At 51.5% G+C, this 18,705-nt stretch overlaps 1 protein-coding gene across 2 annotated transcripts in view; it reads left to right on the forward strand.

The window, feature by feature from the left end:
* Positions 1-18,705, forward strand: part of Kcnn3 (potassium calcium-activated channel subfamily N member 3) — a 139,276-nt gene that overhangs the window by 99,535 nt on the left and 21,036 nt on the right. Inside the window, exons 4-6 of one of the 2 annotated variants that reach the window (XM_038311495.1) lie at positions 14,487-14,528; positions 15,403-15,411; positions 18,114-18,255. In XM_038311495.1, the coding sequence (XP_038167423.1) occupies positions 14,487-14,528; positions 15,403-15,411; positions 18,114-18,255 (193 nt within the window). The remainder of the gene's footprint in view (positions 1-14,486; positions 14,529-15,402; positions 15,412-18,113; positions 18,256-18,705) is intronic. The other variant, XM_038311494.1, reaches the window with a different exon arrangement.

Raw genomic sequence — 18,705 nt, forward strand, 5'->3', positions numbered from 1 at the left:
AGGTGGGTTGTAGCTTTCAGGCAACATTTTTGTTGCCTAGCAACATGTTACAAGCACCTTCTTCTGTGTGACTGCTTCCTCTAAAACTGCTGGGGCCAGGGACACTGGGACCAAGGAATCCTGCCGCCTCTCCAGGGTGATGAAGAGGAGGGAAAGGAGGAGAACAGACAGACGACAGACAGACTTGCGTAATTCTGAGGGAGGTCGTTCCTGCTCTCCCGTGGCTTGGCTGCCAGAGCCCTCTCCTGTCCTATCATGGATCCCAGGCGATGGTCAGTGTCACAGTCCTGGCTTGGAAGCCATCAGTGTTCTTGGAACTCACTTCCTGGCTTGGGAGGCACCTGCAGTGGTGTCTAAGGCAAGGCTAGCCTGAAGGTTCCCGCCCGAGTTGGCCTCTGGCTTTGTCTTATTTCCCTAGATGCAGTAGGCCTCCTGGCTTCTGCGTGTATAGTCAACCCAGCTGCAGGTGCCCTGGGAGTGGGAGGGGAAAAAAGAAAGGAGACAGAGTGTGATTTCAAAATTCAACAGACACTAGGGAGATGGCTCAGTGGGGAAAGGCACCTGCCACCAAGCCACTACGCCTGAGTGGGCTCATGAGCTGATTCAAGACAAGGCTCCCATGAATCTGTCTTCTCAAAGATTGCCTTTGAGGGCCAAGGGCGCTGCAGATGCTCACTGCCTTATCTGCCCTGTCAGTGTGGGCTGCCAGAAAGCCAGCCCATGCTCCAAAGATCACAGCCACAGACCTGGCCTTGATCTAGATGAGGACAGGGGGCCCCGAGTGGCCAGTACCATGAGGACAGATTTCATACCTTATCTCCAGGCCCTGCAGCTGACAGAAATCTCCATGGGTCATCTCGTCTTTGTCTTGTCCCTCATTTTTCTCCAGCAAGCACCTCTCAGTTCAAGAGGCAGGAAAGGGGAATTTTAATGGTGGCAGTCTTTACCCCATGCGGTTCAGGGGCAGAAGTTGTGGCCTGAGCCCCAGCCAGGAGCACTGCTTCCAGAGGCTGCTCGCAAGGGTCATGGGACATGCCATCTTTGAGGACGTAAAAGTCCATCCAGCAAGAAAACTCCTTTTGAGGGGAAGAGTTGGGTGTGGTTGACTGTCTCCATCCTTCTATTCACAAGCACTAAACATGACATTGTGTTCCAGAACCTTCCAGTTAATCATGCCAGCTAAAGTTTCAGGCAGTTGGCAGTGGGAAGGGTGGATCTGTGCTAGCCTGTAACTACCTGACCTAGCCTGAGCTATCTGGTCTAACCTGAGCTACCTGAGAACCTTCTACCTCCTGTACTGGCCATCCTTTGCTTGGAAACATGTGATGCCTGGGTCTGTGGAAACATTTTAGGAGACACTGTGGTCAGGAAGCCCCATGCCTTGTCTTTAGAAGACGGCAAAGGCTAGCTCTGTCCTTGGCCTGGCCCAGATGCCTCTGCAGTGACCTCTCTCCTCATGGCTTTCTAGTGGCTACAAACTCAGTCAGCTAAATTCTCCCTCACCCACACACACACACACAGCCTCCAGGGTTCCTCCTCAGCTCCCCACTTCCCAATTGCAGGGGAGTCTTCCCACCCAAAGCTCTCATCATGCCTTTTCCTGGGGTAAATGAGCAAGGAACCCTTTTCAGGGCATCCCTCCTTCTGTTTCTATTGGTTCTTGGCCACAGAGTGATCCCCACCTCCCTCCCACACTAACCCTGTCTAGGTGAGAAATTGCCTGCCTTTTATTCTCTGAGGAGAAACCCCCTTCTTCCCTCCATCCAGAACCAGCGTCTCTGCAGTTGCTCCCCCCAGGGGGCGCCATTGAAGCCTTTGTGAAAGCCGTTTCCTGGGGCTGTACATAGCCTAGGCCACTGAACAGGCAACCCTAGCTCTTAATTACAAGAGTTCTTTTCATAGAGATCCAGACCCAGAAACCAGACAGGGGGAAGTCCCCAGCGACCTCTCCACCCCGCTTTCCTGGGCCTTTGTTTCCTGAGAGGCATTCCATGGCTAAGCACAGGGCTGTGGCACTTGGGCAAATGCAAGCCTACACTTAGTTTACCCATTCAGTTGATGCTTTATTTGTTTCCTTTTTTGGGAGGTGGCAGAGACTGGATTCAGGGCCTTGCCTGTGCTAGGCAAGTGCTCTACCTCTGAGGTTTGTCTCCAGCCCTGGGTTTTTGTTACTGTTTTGTGTTTTAGACCAAGTCTTGCTTGGTGGCTCAAGCTGGCCTTAAACTTACTATGTAGCTCAGACCATTCTCAAACTCCTGGTCCTCCAGCCTCAGCGTCCTGAGTGTTGAGATGGCAGGCATGCACCTCCACCCTCAAGCAAATGCTTTATTTTGTACACATGCCCTGATCTAGTGGAGCTAGGTTTCCTATCAGGAAATGAAAGATGGCAGGTGTTCATCTTATATATCAGAGAGTGCGTACAGTGTGGGCACACAGGGCTCCAGCTGGCCTTGATCAATGATGATAATGGTGGTTCCTTCTTAGAATAAAGTGACAATCCAGCCCTGCCTACCTCAGGGAGATACTTCTAGATCTTAGACTAAAGCTACAATCCAGACATGCCTACCTCAGGGAGATAGTTCCAGAAATAAAACGAGATGAGAAATAGAATATTTCTAAGCTCACAGAGGAAATATTTTGCAAGAATCCCCACTACTTTTATTTTTGCCTCTGTGTATGAGAACTCAGCCCTCAGAAAGCCCTTTGCCTACCTGTCGTGCCCTGTGACTGATGGCAGGTATCAAGAAAGGCTCAACCAGGAGAAAGAAGACTCCCAGACAGGGACAGAGGCCCTGGGTGGGCGGAGCTAAGTGAAAACCAAAGGCAGTAGAGGCCAATGAAATGAGACAAACCCGGTTCATTCCAAACTCACATGGCTGAGAAGCTGGGCAAAGTACCAGAAGGGGCAAGGCCTGGGTGGAGAAGTGGTAGAGAGTTGACAAGCTCAGAGGGCACTTGGTCAGGAAAGCCATCTAAAGGAGGTGATGGCCTCAGCTCCACGGGGTCTCTAGACAGGAGGACCGGTATGAGCAGCACCCAGGAGTACAAGAGCACAAGAAGCAGCTGCTTGCTGGGGATCAGGACGAGGGTCTGGGCCTCTCTCCTTCAGTGCCAGAGAGGGAGGTGCCGTGTCAATGTAAGGACACAGTCCTAAGCTCTTCCGTCAAAGCCACAGTTACCAGCCTGTGCTTGTTCCTGTTCTGCTGTTCAGATCCCTGGCTTCCGTTCCCCCATGTGCCTCAGGTATAAGTCATCTCCATTACGGTAGCTGAGTCCCAACCTCCCTTCCCATGGGAGGAAGCAAACCAAGGTCCAGGAGAACGAGGAGGGTCTTCACAGGGCTGTAAACCAGCACAGCCCAGGGGCAGGCGCCTCAGCCACGGCGCTGGTGTGTGCGCCACGCGCCTCTGGAGGCCATTTCTTCTTCCTTTGCATCTTTCAGGCCAGTGGGAGCCACTGTTGTTTGGAGCGCTGGAGGCGCCCCAGTTTTGGCAGAGTTCCTAGACTGCAGCTTAGAGGGAGCTAAGAAGGCACACGCTGACGGCGAGGCGAGGTGCCTGGTAGGATACAGCTGGTAAAAGGTGCCGCAAGAGCGAGGACCCACAGGACCGCTCGCCGGATGCGGCCTGGGTTCTAGAAGACAACAGTGGCACTGGCCACGTGAAGATGTAGGAGAGAAGGGGTGAGAGGTATAGAGAGGACCTGGGCAGAAAAGAAAGGACCGCTCTAACAGCAGGGTCAGAGATCAGTTGGTTTACCCGCTGCCCTACCCCTTCCATGCCGTGTGCCAGCAGCCAGCAGACCACAGACCTGGTCCGGCTGGCCCCACTCACTTTCTACTGCCCTGACTCCTCAGGGGCTCCCTGGAGCAGGGACCTAGTCCTGGCTCATTTTCTGCCACCTGCATCTTATCATGCCTGGCAGATAAGAGCAGAGACTCGTATCCCCCAAGAACGAATGATTACTTGTGGAGGCATGGGTGATCTTCCCCTGAAAATGGGGCTCCCATTATGAGCCCTCCTAGGAGGCTGAGAGAGTAGAAGAGGGACAAGGAGAAGGGCAAAGAAGAAAGAGGGAAGACTGACAAGAAAAAGGGGAGGCAAGAAGAGGGTAGGGGAGGAAGATGCATAGTTAGGGAACGCAGCTGCCAGCACAGACCTCCATGCCTTCTTTATACTAAAGCCCTGTGCTGGTGATTTGGGGCAAGTATGTCTTGACTTGTACAGCTTCTTTGGTCCTCAGCCCACTTCATCTCTCTCCTGAGCCACCCTCCTCACCTGGGCCCTGCCACCCAATTGTTCTGGTGGCTCCTCATAAACATACTATTTTCAAGGAAGGTCCCTTGTTCCATATGTCTAGACTCATCTCAACACACTTGCCTCAAGTAAACATGGCTTTTGTTGTGCTGGTGTTGTTCAGAGTCTAGCTTCATGGAGTTAGACTCACTCTTATTCATTGACTGAACGCAGGGATTCTGAGGCTGCCATGTGTGCAGAGCTATATGGGAGATGTGCATGGCCGTGCACGTGGTAGCCCCACAAACCCGGGAGATACAGCACGCTTCCTGTCAAAGCCCGAAATGTGGAGGGGCAAGCCCTTACCACAGCTAGACAGCACTGGCATGGGAAACCACCCTGCTCGTCTCTCTGCCCATTGGAAGATGCTTCTCCAGGAAATGTTCCTTCTAGGCCTTGCTCTCCGCCCTTTCCACACATCTTGTCAAACATTTCCCAATCATAAAACATAGAAATATTTTTTAATAAGAAGAAAGAAACACTGCAAATTGATAAAGCTCTGCCAGAGAGCCATCTGGTTTTTGATTTAATAACCATGCAAAGAGGTGGACAGCGCTCCCCCGGAGGAGGAGACAGACTGCGGAGGGAGTGGCAGCTGGCTCCCCTCAAATGCTGCTTCCTCTAGCAAGGTTGGGGGGATCAAAACAAAGGGACAACCAGAAATGCTGGAAGGCTCAGCTGGTGTCACCCAGATGTCCCTGGACTCTGGCGGAGCTGCTTCCTCACCTCCTGGGGTGCGTGCTGTTAGCTCCTAGGGCTAGATTTAGATGTTCCTTGGAAAGCCGGGCTGTCAAAGGGAAGCATTGTTATATCTCTAAACTCAAAGTCGGCTCTTGAAAACCTGTGCTGTTTTTGAGTGTAAAGGGACTAGGGAGTGGCTTTCTGACCATGTTGTGGCGCGTGGTCTATAGGACTTGTGGTCAGCCTTTTAGGTGGTATTTGAAGATGTTTATAGAAGAAACTGTCTTTGGGGTGGAAATGAGCAGGAATAGCCCTGATGTCCCCTAAGGCGTTTACTTTTCAGCCAAGTTTGAGTTTCAGTGACCTCTTCACACACTCCCCGTGTTTCCCCAGTGCCTCTGAGCTAAGGCCCACAAGCCCTTGAGAAAAAGCTGCAACGGCAGGCCCTGGCATGCTGAGGATACTTGATGATTTGAGCCAAGTCGGAATGTGGACAAAGGCAGAAGTAAGGACCCCATGCTATGTCTCCTTCAGCAATAGTTTTCAGGCTCCCTCTGAGGAGCAGGCAGTAGCCAGTCACTCACACACAGCCTTGCCGTTAGCCGGAGGCAGAGGCCCTGCCGAGCCGGTGAGGCTGCTCCCATGCCTTGTCTGTTCACTGCAGCTCTTATGTCTGGGCTGGGAACAAAGTCAGTCCCAGCCTCCATTGCTCCTCTGCTTCCTGGGAGAAGCTAGTTTGGTCAGTTATTATTTGGAGGCGTTTTATTGCCTACATGTAAAGTTGGGGCAACAGGCCTCACTCTGCCGACTTTGTCCTGCCAGCTTATGACTAAATGGGCTGTTCCCTGTCTTCTTCCATCCATCCACTTAACAAACATTCACAGAGTAGCAGGGATGCATCAGGAAGGGGCTGAGAAATAGGAACAACAAAGCCAGATATGCATCGTGTTGGGTAGTGTGATGCATGGGGTGGGGGCTGGGACGGAAACTGGGGCGTGTTGGTGCAGCAGGAATGCTGGTAGGAACAGGGTGGCCGGGAGCCTTACCATGACACTGGCATGTGAGTCAGGGGCTGCCATAGTCTGGGGGAAGAGCTTTCTGTGCAGGAGCAGCAAGTCGGAAAGCCAGGAGGAATGAAGCTAGGCTGTTGAGTTACTGAGCTGGGGAAACTGGAGACTCACGGCAAAGGGGCTCAAAGAGGTTCCACGGGTGTGGAGGGGTGGTTGCTAGGCATCTGGAAGGATTGGCTTTGCTCTGAAGGACCCAGGGATGTCTGTCATGGCCTTTTCTCTGCTGTGCTGAAACCATTGTGGTACAAGGTGTGGTTGTTCAAGCAGAGGCAGAGAAGCGGATTAGCCAGCACCTCTATGTCCGTGTGAGAGGACAAGCCCATGCCCGAAGGAGGAGACAAGTGCCCCCTACCGACTCTCTCCATAAGGTGAAGCTGACAAAATTTGATGGCACCAAGGGAGATAGAGAAAGGGTAGTGGCCCACCCAGAAGGCAGAGCGACCTGGCAGAAGAGAAAACACCATGGGGAAGCTGGGCTTTCCTGAAAAGCAGTGTCTAATGCCTGCTTTCCCTCTGCATCCTGTGCTGCTGTCCTTGCCACTAGGACAGAGCTCCAGGTGGGACGCTCTTCAGAGGCAGTCACATGCCTCTGTGTCCCGCACAGAAGGCTGCTCGCTCTCCACACTCTAGTAAGATAGGCAGGGATAGATTAGGCCTGGTTCCCTGAAGATAGGGCAGGGACAGGATTATCCAAGGTCATGAAGGACACTTTGGGTTTTTCCTCCAGTTCTGCCAAAGCAAATCACACCCAGAAGACTGTCATGGCGTGACAGCTGAGAGTGCAGGCGAGCCCTGTGTCAGGTGATGTTCTCACTCATGGGAAAGGAACTCTGCGAGCTGGTGTCCCCTTTCACTGGGAAACTGGGGACAGGTACTGCATGTACCGTGGGGAGGGACCAAGAATTTGTGCTCTTGTCCTTGTGTTCACATTGACACCAAACAGGCTGGGGCCTTCCAGCTGCAGAGCCAGAGCAATAGCTGGATAGTGCGGATGCTGTGTGGGAGTCAGGAGAGTTTGAGCTGGGTCTCATAGGATCAGTTAAGACAAAGGCAGACCGAGGGGAACTGAGAGATGTGTGCACCGGGAAAAGTTAGGACACCTTGGAAGCCAGAGGAAGAGACTCAGAAAACATGGATGAAGAGGAAAGGAGGTGCGCAAGCTGCTTAAGATGCCAAGGACAAGTCGTTCTGAGAAGAGCAGGACAGCGGGGTCCAAGGCCACTACTGATCCAGATGCATGCCGTCAAGTTCTTCACTGGCGATCTGAGCAAGAGAGCCCAGCTCTGTGCAGTGTCTCACTGTGAGAAGCTGAGCATGGGAGGACAAGTTGAGGCAGTCATCCATCTGGAGGGAGGTTCTGCGCGAGGCCTGCCTGGCTTGACTCTTGTGACATTCCAACAAACAAAGCAACCCCAGACAAATGGCTGGAGCCACCACATCCCTCAGATCCATACGGAAAGACTCTGCTAAGGAGAAGCTACTTTGCACAAGTGTCCAAACTCCTCTGGAGACAAAGGAAGAGCTGTGTTCTCTTCGCTTGGACTTCATTCCCATAACCTTGTTCTGGAACAGGTCACAGCCAGTGTCAAGAAGCTGAGTGAGTTCTTATTAATAGTGAAAACCAACTCCAAGGTCGAAGAACTGGCAGCTACTTTGACAAAAGTCATTCTGCCGGAGACAAGGGCTGGAGTCATTCTAGCATGCTCCACTGGGCGATTCAAGCTGGCATTGCATTCAGAATGGCACAGACGTTTAGTGAGCACCTACTACATGACAAATCTGGAGGTGGTACCCAGAACGGGTTGCAGAGAGAACTATTATGTAACTGTAGGGTTACTAGGCCAATGGAATAGTATGAAGAACTCAGAAATAGAGCTACTTGCACATGGAGGAAGCCCTGAAAGTCAGGGGGAGGAAATTCAGTTTTGGATGAACTGCAGAGTCTCACAATCTCAGGGAGGGAGGGGTTTCCCAAACATCACACAAAGCATTAAGTGCATTGGAAATGGAGAAATGCAACTTCGCTGTCGTCCCTAACTTCCATTAAAGATATTTGAGTACTAGTGAGTACCAGCAAGGTGGCTCAGCAGGTGCATGTGCTTGTCATCATCTCTGTGGTCCATGTGATAAAACGAGAGAATCTTCTTCCACAAGTGTTCCTCTGACCTTCATACGCAAGCCATGACATGTGTCCTCCAATAAAGTAAATACGATTGTCACCTCCATGGATCAGGAATCCCAAGGCATCTTCAGTAGGTACCTTTGGCTCAAGATGTCTCATGAAGTTAGGACCTTTCTCTCTTCCAGAGTTCAGGCATTCAAGGTCATTCCTGTGCTTGGTGGCATGGAGTGAACCCTCACCATGGTGGTGGAGGCGGTTTTTCATTGGCTTGCTTCAAGACATGGGCAATGCCTTCTCTCTGGAAGAGCAATGTCAGAGAGACTAGATGGGAGATCACCAAGACAGAAACCCCAACTGGTGAGTCTAACTTCTGCTGAGAACCTCCATCGCTTCTGCTATATTGTATGCATTAGAAGCAAGTTTCTAGTTTTCTAGTTGAGCCTGCATTCAAAGGACAGGACTGCAAGGGTGTGACTCCCTCAGTATGGTGATTGACTGGAAGCCACTTCAGAAGCTGCAGAACACACTAAGATGAAGTTTACTGTGAAGAGGAGGAGAAAGAAACGGAGTCCAGGCTAATGATCACTAGTGGGAACTGGGATGGGGAGCTGTGGGAACACACTGGCAGGCGTGATGGTTGGGGTTGATGGTCCTTCCTGGGTGCTTATTTTCTTCTTATGTTCTGTGTATTTTCTTTATGGATTTGTGTGTTGTATATCAGTTACTTTTCTTATCCCTGCAACAAAGATGCCTGGCCAAAGTAGCTTAAGGAGGGAAGGCTTTATTCTGGAATAAATAGATATAGTTTTCCTTAGTTTTGATAAAAGATAAAATAGATATAAATATTGTAACAGTAATTCTTGCTTTATAACTCTTTTTGCTATATGTAATTTTACTATGTTAAAGTTAAAGCCTTTCTTTTTTGTTTAAACAGAAAAGGGGGAAATGATGTAGGAGGGTCATCTGTCTATGTGTTACTTTCATTGGTTAATTAATAAAGAAACTGCTTGGCTTGATAGGTCAGAAGATAGGTGGGTGGAGTAAGCAGAACAGAATGCTGGGAAGAAGGCAGTGAGGCAGTCGCCATGACTCTCCTCTCCGAGACAGACGCAGGTTAGGATCTTTCCTGGTAAGCCACCACCTCGTGGTGCTACACAGATTACTTTATAAATATGGGTTAAAGCAAGATGTGAGAATTAGCCAATAAGAGGGTGAAACTAATGGGCCAAGCAGTGTTTAAAAGAATATAGTTTCCGTGTAATTATTGTGGGTAAAGCTAGCCGGCGGCAGGGAGCCGGGCGGCTGGAAGTGGCCTGCAGCTCCTTCTACATTCTGGCTTCCAGCTTGGGAATGTAGCCCACTGTGGCCAGGAAGACTTAGTAATAAGGTCATGAGACTGCCAGTCACATTGTGTCCACAGGCAGGATGCAGAGACGTGAATGTGTAGCTCAGCTCAATTCTTCCCAGCTCCCATCTAGGACCCCTGCCCTCGAGGTAGTGCTCTCGTGTGCAGGGTGTCTCAGAACAGGTCCTTGCAGATACATGGGGAGGTGGTTCCTGGCTGATTCTAAACCCTGTTAAGTTGATGACCGCATATAAACATATTATTTCATAACAGTTGTTATTGTATCTTCCTTTACTTTGAAATTGTTATTGTTGTTTGCTTGCTTTGGAGACCAGTAGGTCTCTATCCCAGACTGACCTTGAATTTGCTAAATAGCTCAACTCTTGATCCTTCTGCTCCAGCCCCTGAGTCCTGGGTCTGCAGATGTGGACCACAGTCCAGTTATATCAGAGCTGGGTGTCAAGACCAGGACTGTATATGTGTTAACTGTCTTAGTTACTGTTCTCTTGCTGCAGAGAGGCACCAAAGCTGCTTACAAATGAAACCATTTAATTGGTGACTTGCTTACAGTTTCAGAAGGCTACTCTATGCCCATCATGGCAGGGAGCATGGCAGCAGGCAGCTTACATCTTATCTGGAAGTTGGGGGCAGAGAGAGAAGGACTGGGCCTGTTGTGGGCTTTTGAAACCTCAAAGTCCACTGCCAGTGACACACTTCCTCCAATGAGGCCACGCCTCCTAATCCTTCCCCAATCAGTTCCACTGAGAGCCAAGCATCCAACAGATAAGCCTATGGGGGCCATTCTCATTGAAACCACAGTAGGCAAGCACTCTGCCAACTGAACTGAGTCCCCAGTGCCTTGCATTGCTTTTATATTTGATATGTATGCCTGCAAAAACTTTAATAGTTACTTATTTATCTGCTTGCTTATTTGTTTTAGGTTGGTTTTTTTCTTATTTGAGGTAATTATCTTACTGTGTAGCCCAGGGTGGCATTTAAACTCACTACAATCCTTCTGCCTCAGACTCTTGGACCCTGATTGCAGGCATGTGCCTCAGACCTGGCTTTCTGCAGAGCCTGTCCAGTCTGTGGTCCTGTGGTGTTTTCCATGCACTCTTAGCTCTCCCCACTTAGCCATTTCTGAGCTCGTGACTTGCCTGGCCCTGCTGATGAGCCTGGTGGCTTCCTCCAGGTCCCTGAAAGCATGCTTGGTCTGTGTGCTTTCTGGAGCTTTGGGTTTAAGCATTGTCTGTTTACTTCCAGGGTGGAAGGTGAAGGTCTAGTTCCCTATCCTCCCCTCAGCTCTTCCCGTCCCCGGTACTTTTCTAATAACTCCATCTTATTTTGGTTAAACTAGAAATCAATGTTTATACCACTTAGTTGAGACCAATTTGACTCTATTCATCATTGGACCTTAAAGTAAAATTTTATCATTTTCCTTTTTCTGCAGAAGATTTCATTTTCTCTAGAGTTGTTAGTGATCATTTTCCTTCATTTGCTTGGCTTTCTTCTATGTACCCATCACTAGTTCAATTCCAAACCGTAACATTTGTTTGTACCTCTTTTAGGGAAGTTCAGGTTTCTCAGGCCTTTGGAACCTACCTTCCCAAGACTGGCCGCAGAGCCTCCACCTTTGGGCCTGTCCTCCACAGCTACATCATGGTGTCCTGGCCTTTCCTCCTCTGTGGGGTAGCCTTCTCTAACCCTGGTCTTCTTTCTCCTTGCCTTTGGAGAACCTAACCCCACTGTGCTGGCTAGTTTTATGTCCGCTTGACACAAGCTAAAGCCATCTGAGAGAAGGGACCTCAACTGAGCAAACACCTCCATAAGATCTGGCTGTGGGGCATTTTCTTAATTAGTGATTGATGGGGGAGGGCTCAGCCCATTGTAGGTGGTGCCATCCCTGGGCTGATGGTCCTGGCTTCAATAAGAAAGCAAGCTGAGCAACCATGATGAGCAAGCAAATAAACAGCCCCTCCATGGCCTCTGCATCAGCTCCTGTCTCCAGGTCCCTGCCCTGCTTGAGTTCCTGTCCTCGCTGCTTTTGATGATGAACAGCGATGTGGAACTGTGAGTGACATCAACCCTGTCCTCTCCACATTGCTCCTGGTCATGGTGTTTCATCACAGTAATGGTAACTTAATTACACCCACTACGGCTTCTTGGGGAAAACCAACTTTCTAGAGCCTTGTGGATGGGAAAACGCCCCTCTCTCTCTCTCTCTCTCTCTCTCTCTCTCTCTCTCTCTCTCTCTCTCTCTCTCTCTCTCTCTCTGTGTGTGTGTGTGTCTGTCTGTCTGTCTCTGTGTCTCTCTCTCTCTCTCTCTCTCTCTCTCTCTCTCTCTCTCTCTCTGACTCAGTTAACTCTTTGATACTTTGCTATTGCTGTTACAAAGTACCATAGGCCAGACAACTTACAGAAGAATGTATCGGGGCTTAAAGTTTCAGAGGCTCCAGAACCATCAGAGTGGAGAGCAGGGCAGCAGGTAGGCACACATGGCCCTGGGGCAGTAGCTGAGAGCTCACCTCTTGAGACACAACCACAGGGCAGAGGGAGCTAACTGGAAATGAGCCTTTTGAAACCTTAAAGCCAGCTCTCAGTGACACACCTGACCTCTTGTCTTAGGGTCACTGCATGGGGAGGAAAGGGTTGCTTGCCTTACACGTCTACGTCACAGGAACTCAAACAGGGCAGGAACCTGGAGGCAGGAGCTGACGCAGAGGCCATGGAGGGTGCTGCTTACTGGCTTGCTCCCATGGCTTGCTCAGCTTACATTCTTATAGAACCCAGGACCACCAGCCCAGGGATGGCACAATGCACAATGGGCTGGGCCCTCCCCCATCAATCCCTAATTAAGAGAATGCCCACGGGCTTACCTACAGCCTGATCTGGTCCCATGGAAGGGATCTCTTTTGAGTCTCCCTCCTCTCTGATGACTCCAGCTTATGTCTGTTATGCCCAGATCTCATAGTTCCCCTGCCCCGAAACCCACCAGGAGACCGAGTCCTGTATGTAAAAGCAATTTATTCTTACACAAGTTTGCAAACTCGGACTCTCCCTATGTCCAATGTATTGGAGTGATCAGAGAGCCTGAGCTCAATGAGGGTTGGGCTTTTATAGTAGCAAAGGTGGGGCTGAGGGATTTCTAAGGTTCAGGACACCTGAATGGCTGACATTTGTCTAGGGGTGTCCAGGTGAATGTATGCTGGCAGGTGATCCTATCTACAATGGTTGGAACATTAGGCATTTCTGTTGGAGGGTCTGTTCCTGGGTGGTGTCTGGGTGGTCTCAGTTTGTGGTCTTTCTCAGAACCAGGTATTGCCCTAGGGTAAACTACTGAGACCCAGACCTCTATTGAGCTGGTCATGGCTGGGTGCTACAACGTCAAATTGACATAAAAACCAACCAGGACAGCCTCTGACCTTTCCCACCAACTGGGGACCAGTATTCAAATGGGGCCATTCTCATTTCATCATAAATGGGTTTGGAATTCTGGTATCTAATTTCCTTTCGATTTGTTTTTAGATTTTTTTTAAGTGTACAAATATTTCGCCAGCATGCATGTCTATGCAGCATGTGATGCCCGTGGAGGCCAGAAGAGAGCACTGGATCCCCCAGACCTGGAGTTACAGATGGCTGTGAGCCACCATGGGGGTACTGGGAACTGAACCTGGGTTCTCTGCAAGAGCAACAAGTGCTCCTAACCATTGGGCCATTCTCCGGCCTCATTTTCTTTTAGAATTTTGACAGATGTATCTAGCCTTCTAACTTCCGGTGTTCTGGGGAAAGTCAGAAGTCATTATAAATTTGTGATTTCTTTGTCTTTCACCTTCTTCTCTCCTGCTGCATCCGGGCCACAGAGCACTTCGGGCTCTCCTTCTGACAGTGGGAACTTTCACAGCAACTCCAGGCTGGTTGCTGTCCATTGTGCTGGGGACTGTGGTTGCCACTCAGCTCTTCCGTTCTGGGGAATATTTGGATTTCTTCAGTGATGACACCCCCCCCCCCCCCAGTTCTTTCTTTCTGAAACTATTCATTCTCTGGGCAGTAGACAGACTCTCCGAGTTTCTCACACTTTCTGCCCATTCCACTCTTCCAGTCTTGACCTGCTCAGTTTCTCTTCTGGCTCTGTTCGATCGGCTTTTCCCAGTGGAGCACCCATTTATTTTTAATTGAAAACAGAATCTTCCCTCATATAATAAATTTCGACCACAGTTTCCCCTCCCTCGATTCTCGCCTCACAGGTGCAATGTCTTATTTATCTCCCTTGCAGTGTTTACTACAGCTTCCTCCCACCCTGCCACCCTCCCCACCCTCCCACCCTCCCACCTGGCCACCCTCCCCACCCTCCCCATCCCTCCCCACCCTCCCACTCTCCCCATCCCTCCCACACTCCCCATACCTCCCCACCCTCTCCACCCTCCCCACCCTCTTCATCCCTCCCCACCCTCCCCATCCCTCCCCAGCCCTCCCCAGCCCTCCCCAGCCCTCCCCACCCTCTCACCCTCCCCAGCCCTCCCCACCCTCCCACCCTCCCACTCTCCCACCCTCCCCAGCCCTCCCACCCTTCCCACCCTCCCACCCTCCTCAGCCCTCCCCACTCTCTCCATCCCTCCCCACCCTCCCACCCTCCCACCCTCCCCATCCCTCCCCACTCTCTCCACCCTCCCCACCCTCCCACTCTCCCACCCTCCCCATCCCTCCCCATCCCTCCCCATCCTTCCCACCCTCCCTCCCTCCCCAGCCCTCCCACCCTCCCCACCCTCCCCATCCCTCCCCATCCCTCCCCACCCTCCCCACCCTTCCAGCCTCCCCAGCCCTCCCCACCCTCCCACCCTCTCCACCCTCCCACCCTCCCCAGCCCTTCCCACCCTTCCACCCTCCCACTCTCCCACCCTCCCCATCCCTCCCCATCCCTCCCCACCCTCCCCAGATCTCTCCAGCCCTCCCCAGCCCTCCCTATCCCTCACCAGCCCTCACCAGCCCTCACCAGCCCTGCCCAAGGGTTCTCCTCTGTGAATCATCTGTTGACCCCGACTCCTTTTCTTGATTTAAGTGACTAATTTGGTCTGTCTTTGTGTGTTAGAAGCCTTCCTTCTTCAGGTATCTGGAGGTTACTGCTTGCTTGCTTATTTTTAAAAGTAAGGAACTACAAACTTAGTTGTAAGAGATTTGCGGAACAAAGGTAGTTATGTGTGTTTAATGAGAATCTCTCAAGCTGTATTTTTTTAGCTCTTATTTATTTTGTAATATTAAGTAGAAAAAAAAAAGAAAGAAAACCGTTGTTCACCCTGATGGAAAAATTAGCCATTATAATAAATATTCTTGAGTTCAGAGAAAAAATTCATCCTCAGCCCTTAGAGAAAAACATGAAACTACTTTCTCCCCAAATTTCTCTATTGCAAAAAATAGCATGAGGTTAGTACGTGGCTGTGTGACATGTGTAAACCACTTAGAACTGTGAATAGGCTTGGAGCCGCTCTCTCCCTCCCACACCCTGAATCACCAGCTGACTGCTCGCTCATCACTTCCTGCTTGGTGAGCTGCATGTGGGTCTGTCTCCATCACAAGTCTTGCTTATGCCACAGCAGAGCCACAGTGGCTCCCAGCAGCAGGGCCAGGTCAATTGTGACCCCTTCTGTAGCCTCCCCAACAAGAGGAGGGGTAGCCATCGGGTGAGTGAGTGTCTTTCCTCAGCACACAGCAAAGGTGTGTGTGTGTGTGTGTGTGTGTGTGTGTGTGTGTGTGTGTGCTGAATGAAAAAGAAACCTACAAGAATAATTTTAAAAATCATAGAAAAAAAGCAGTTACATATCATCTTTTAAATGTTTTGGTTTTGAGACAAAGTCACTGTATCTAGCCCTGGCTATCCTGCAAGTCACTCTGTAGACCATGCTGGCCTCCAGCTCACAGAGATCTGCCTGCCTCTGTATTCCAAGTGCTGAGATTAAAGCCACGTGCGGCCACACCTGGCATGCCTTGTACGGGATTCCCCTTTGAGCTCTACCCTCTGCACCTAGAACCCACAGCTGTGCCGTGTGTTGTTGAGGACAGCCAGCAGCTCAAAGACACCAGCATAAGCTGCAGAATTCGCCAGAAAGGGACCAAGGAGCCCACAGACGCAGCAACGCAATCCTGAACACATTACTGCATGTGCCACACACACTAATTTTGGTCACCTGGTTGGTATTCAAGGCTCCCCATTGCTTCTCCAGGTGCCCCTGCAAACACACTTCCCTGCCCAGGGCCTGACCAGGCTTGTGGGCAGCCACATCATGCTCAGATGGCCACAAGGGGCTTGTGCTTCTGATTCTTCTGTTCAGGGTCAAGTGCATCCATCTAAACTTGAGGACAGTCCTGCGGCTGCCTTGGTACACCCCTGTTGGGACTTTGCTCTGACATCATAACTCCTGCCTGTCTCTGCCCTTGCCCGTACAAGCTGTTACTGCTGATAGGTGGGGGCACCTACTCTGGGCTACTGCATTACTGTTGCCTGTGGGTTATTTAAATCTTCCCATTAGCAGAAAGGAAACTGAGTCAGAGGGATTTAAGTCACTTGTCTACAGCCATAGAGCTCCATCCAGTGAAGCTGGCACTGGCCCATTCCCTGACACACTTACCCCTCCCGACTGAACGTCAGTGTCCTCAGACCTGATCCGAGATGGCGTTCCAGAAAATACCCTGCCTAATTAGTGACACTGGCTGTGCCCTGGCAGTGTTTGCATCTGCGCTCTGTCTCGTTGTGCGAGTTCATTAGTCTTCTTCGGTGTCTTTCCCACAACCACCGTGTCTTGCTACGTCCCCAGTCCCAGGGCCTGGTTTTGTAGGCTACAGCCTGGAGTCTTACCATCTCCCAACATGCAGGAAGGGACTGCAGGCCAAAGGCGTGGTAGGACAGGCAAGCAGGACAGTGGACGGGACCTGTCCAAGGCGTGCCTCTCCAGGGCGGCCAGGGGAGCAGAACAGGCCAGCCTGCGGATATGAGCCTGGAAGAAGCAGCCACCAGAGGAGCAGGGTATGGCTGGGAACTGGAGGCAGCCTGCTTTAAAACAGGGATCTTGGACTGTCGCCAGGAGTGGAAAGACACTGATAATGTGGGACTGGACTTGGGGGCAGGAGGCAGCTACAGCGATGGCGACCCCAGTTATGCACACACCGACCCTCGGGCGGCTTCCTCACTGCTGCGCTGCCTCTTCAAGCGTCCTTCTCCACAGACCTTCCACGCTGCATTTCCTCCGCCAGGCAACCCAGAATGGCCCTCCGAGCCCTCTAATACCAGATGCAAGCATCTGCCCGTAGAACTCCAGGCTCTTCTGAGCACTGACCTCCCAAGCCCTCTCATGGCCCTTTCTCTCACTCTACGACACATGCCCCAGTCACTTCCCATTCTCCGGTGCACAGTGGAACAGCAAAAGCCCATGGACTTTGCTTCAGTTATTTCCTGTGTGTCTTTGGACAAGTTATTCAATGTCTCTGTGCTTTTAGCTGCTTACCCTTCTGCCACCTCAAGGGGCCCTGTAAGCAATCGAGCTCTTACATGCAGAGTGTCAGCCGTGCGGCAGGGGCTCAATGCATGGCATCCTCTGCACGCTGCTTTGGTGTTCAGCGTAGCTGCTTCCCTCTGGCCAGCAGCTCTTCGTCTTCCTTCAGGAGCACTCCAGACACAGCTCCGCCTGCAGATGCCCCTGCGTGTCTCCCTCATGGAGTCCCAAGCTCTGCTGTGCATGGAGGTCACAGCTGGGCACAGCCATGACTCGGCCGTTTGTATGCCAGGTGTCAGTCTCCGTGGTTACAACACTCTCCAACAGCTGTCCCCTCTACCCAGACAGACCTCTCTGGCCCAGACTCTGTTCCCCAGAGTGGCGGGGAGATGGACAGGAGCACCATTGCACTGTATGCCGCTCACACTGCTCCAGTAGGGTGGCCCTGTGGGGAAGGCTCTTCCATCCTCGCCGTCCCCCTCTGAATTGGAGGGGGACGCTGAATTGGAGGTCCTTTTCCCAGGCCTGCCTGGAGAGTGCAGCTCTGTCCCTCTGTGTCTCAATGTCACTGTCACAGAGAGCCACAGATTGCCTAGTTCCAATGCTCTGGGAGGCCAGAAAGCCCTCTGTCAAGGTGACGGCAAGTTTATTGTCTGGGGATGCACCTTGTTGCTACATCCCCCAGAGAGGGAAGGCAGGCTGTGTCCTCACAAATAGAAGGCACAAGAGCGAACCAAGCACACTGATGTATAAACCTCTTAAGCCAGGTGAAGGGTCACAGGCCTGAAGCCCTGTCACTTGGGAGATGGGGGACGAAGATCAGGAGTTCAAGGCTGGCCTGAACTATGTATTTAAAAGGGAAATTTAAATTTTATTCCTGCATGGTTTCATCCGAAGGAAGCCTTCCTACCAGCAGTGAAAGAAGTCTACGGTGCACTGCGAATCTGGACTCAGCCGCTGCAGGGGGCACCTGGGTGGGCTGCAGGACCCTCAGGAGCCTAGAGAGAGGTGTCACGCTGTCACCGCTGCACCTTCCTCAGCATGTCCCCTTCCTCAGTGTCCTCCCCAGCCTCTGCTCCCAGCTGCATTTCACAGACTAACCCCTGTCCTCCCTTGCAGGTACCACGACCAGCAGGACGTGACTAGTAACTTTCTGGGCGCCATGTGGCTCATCTCCATCACGTTCCTGTCCATCGGCTACGGGGACATGGTGCCCCACACATACTGCGGGAAAGGTGTCTGCCTTCTCACTGGCATCATGGTGAGTACCCACCCACGGCCCTGCCCTCGAGGTGCTACAGGAACACAGGGGAGTCTATTTGGGGGACGGAAGGGGTGCTAGTCACTAGGACCCTATGCCTGTCCTGTACAACAAAAGGCAAGTGTGAACTGTGTGTGCAAACCTAGCTTTCAAAGCCCACCCCCTAGTGAGCTGAGACTGGCTGCTGCTCTCATCCTCGGTTCACTACCAGGGAACACCAGGGTTGTGATTTACCATGCTCCTTCCTGTGTCCCAGGTTCCACAGACCTCAGTACCAGTTCTGATGGAGTGAGTTTAGCTAGAGCTCAGAAATACAATACTGAGGCAGCCTGAAGGGACCCACGTCCTGGATGGGCTTGGCTGCTGGCATGAGTCCTGGTTTGCCCACACGGCTCTGGGCCAACTCTTGGCTTTCCCAGGCTTTGTCTTCCTCGTGTGCACACTGGATTG

The sequence above is a fragment of the Arvicola amphibius genome, chromosome 14 (genome assembly GCF_903992535.2).
Source record: "Arvicola amphibius chromosome 14, mArvAmp1.2, whole genome shotgun sequence".
In the NCBI taxonomy this organism is placed as follows: Eukaryota; Metazoa; Chordata; class Mammalia; order Rodentia; family Cricetidae; genus Arvicola; species Arvicola amphibius.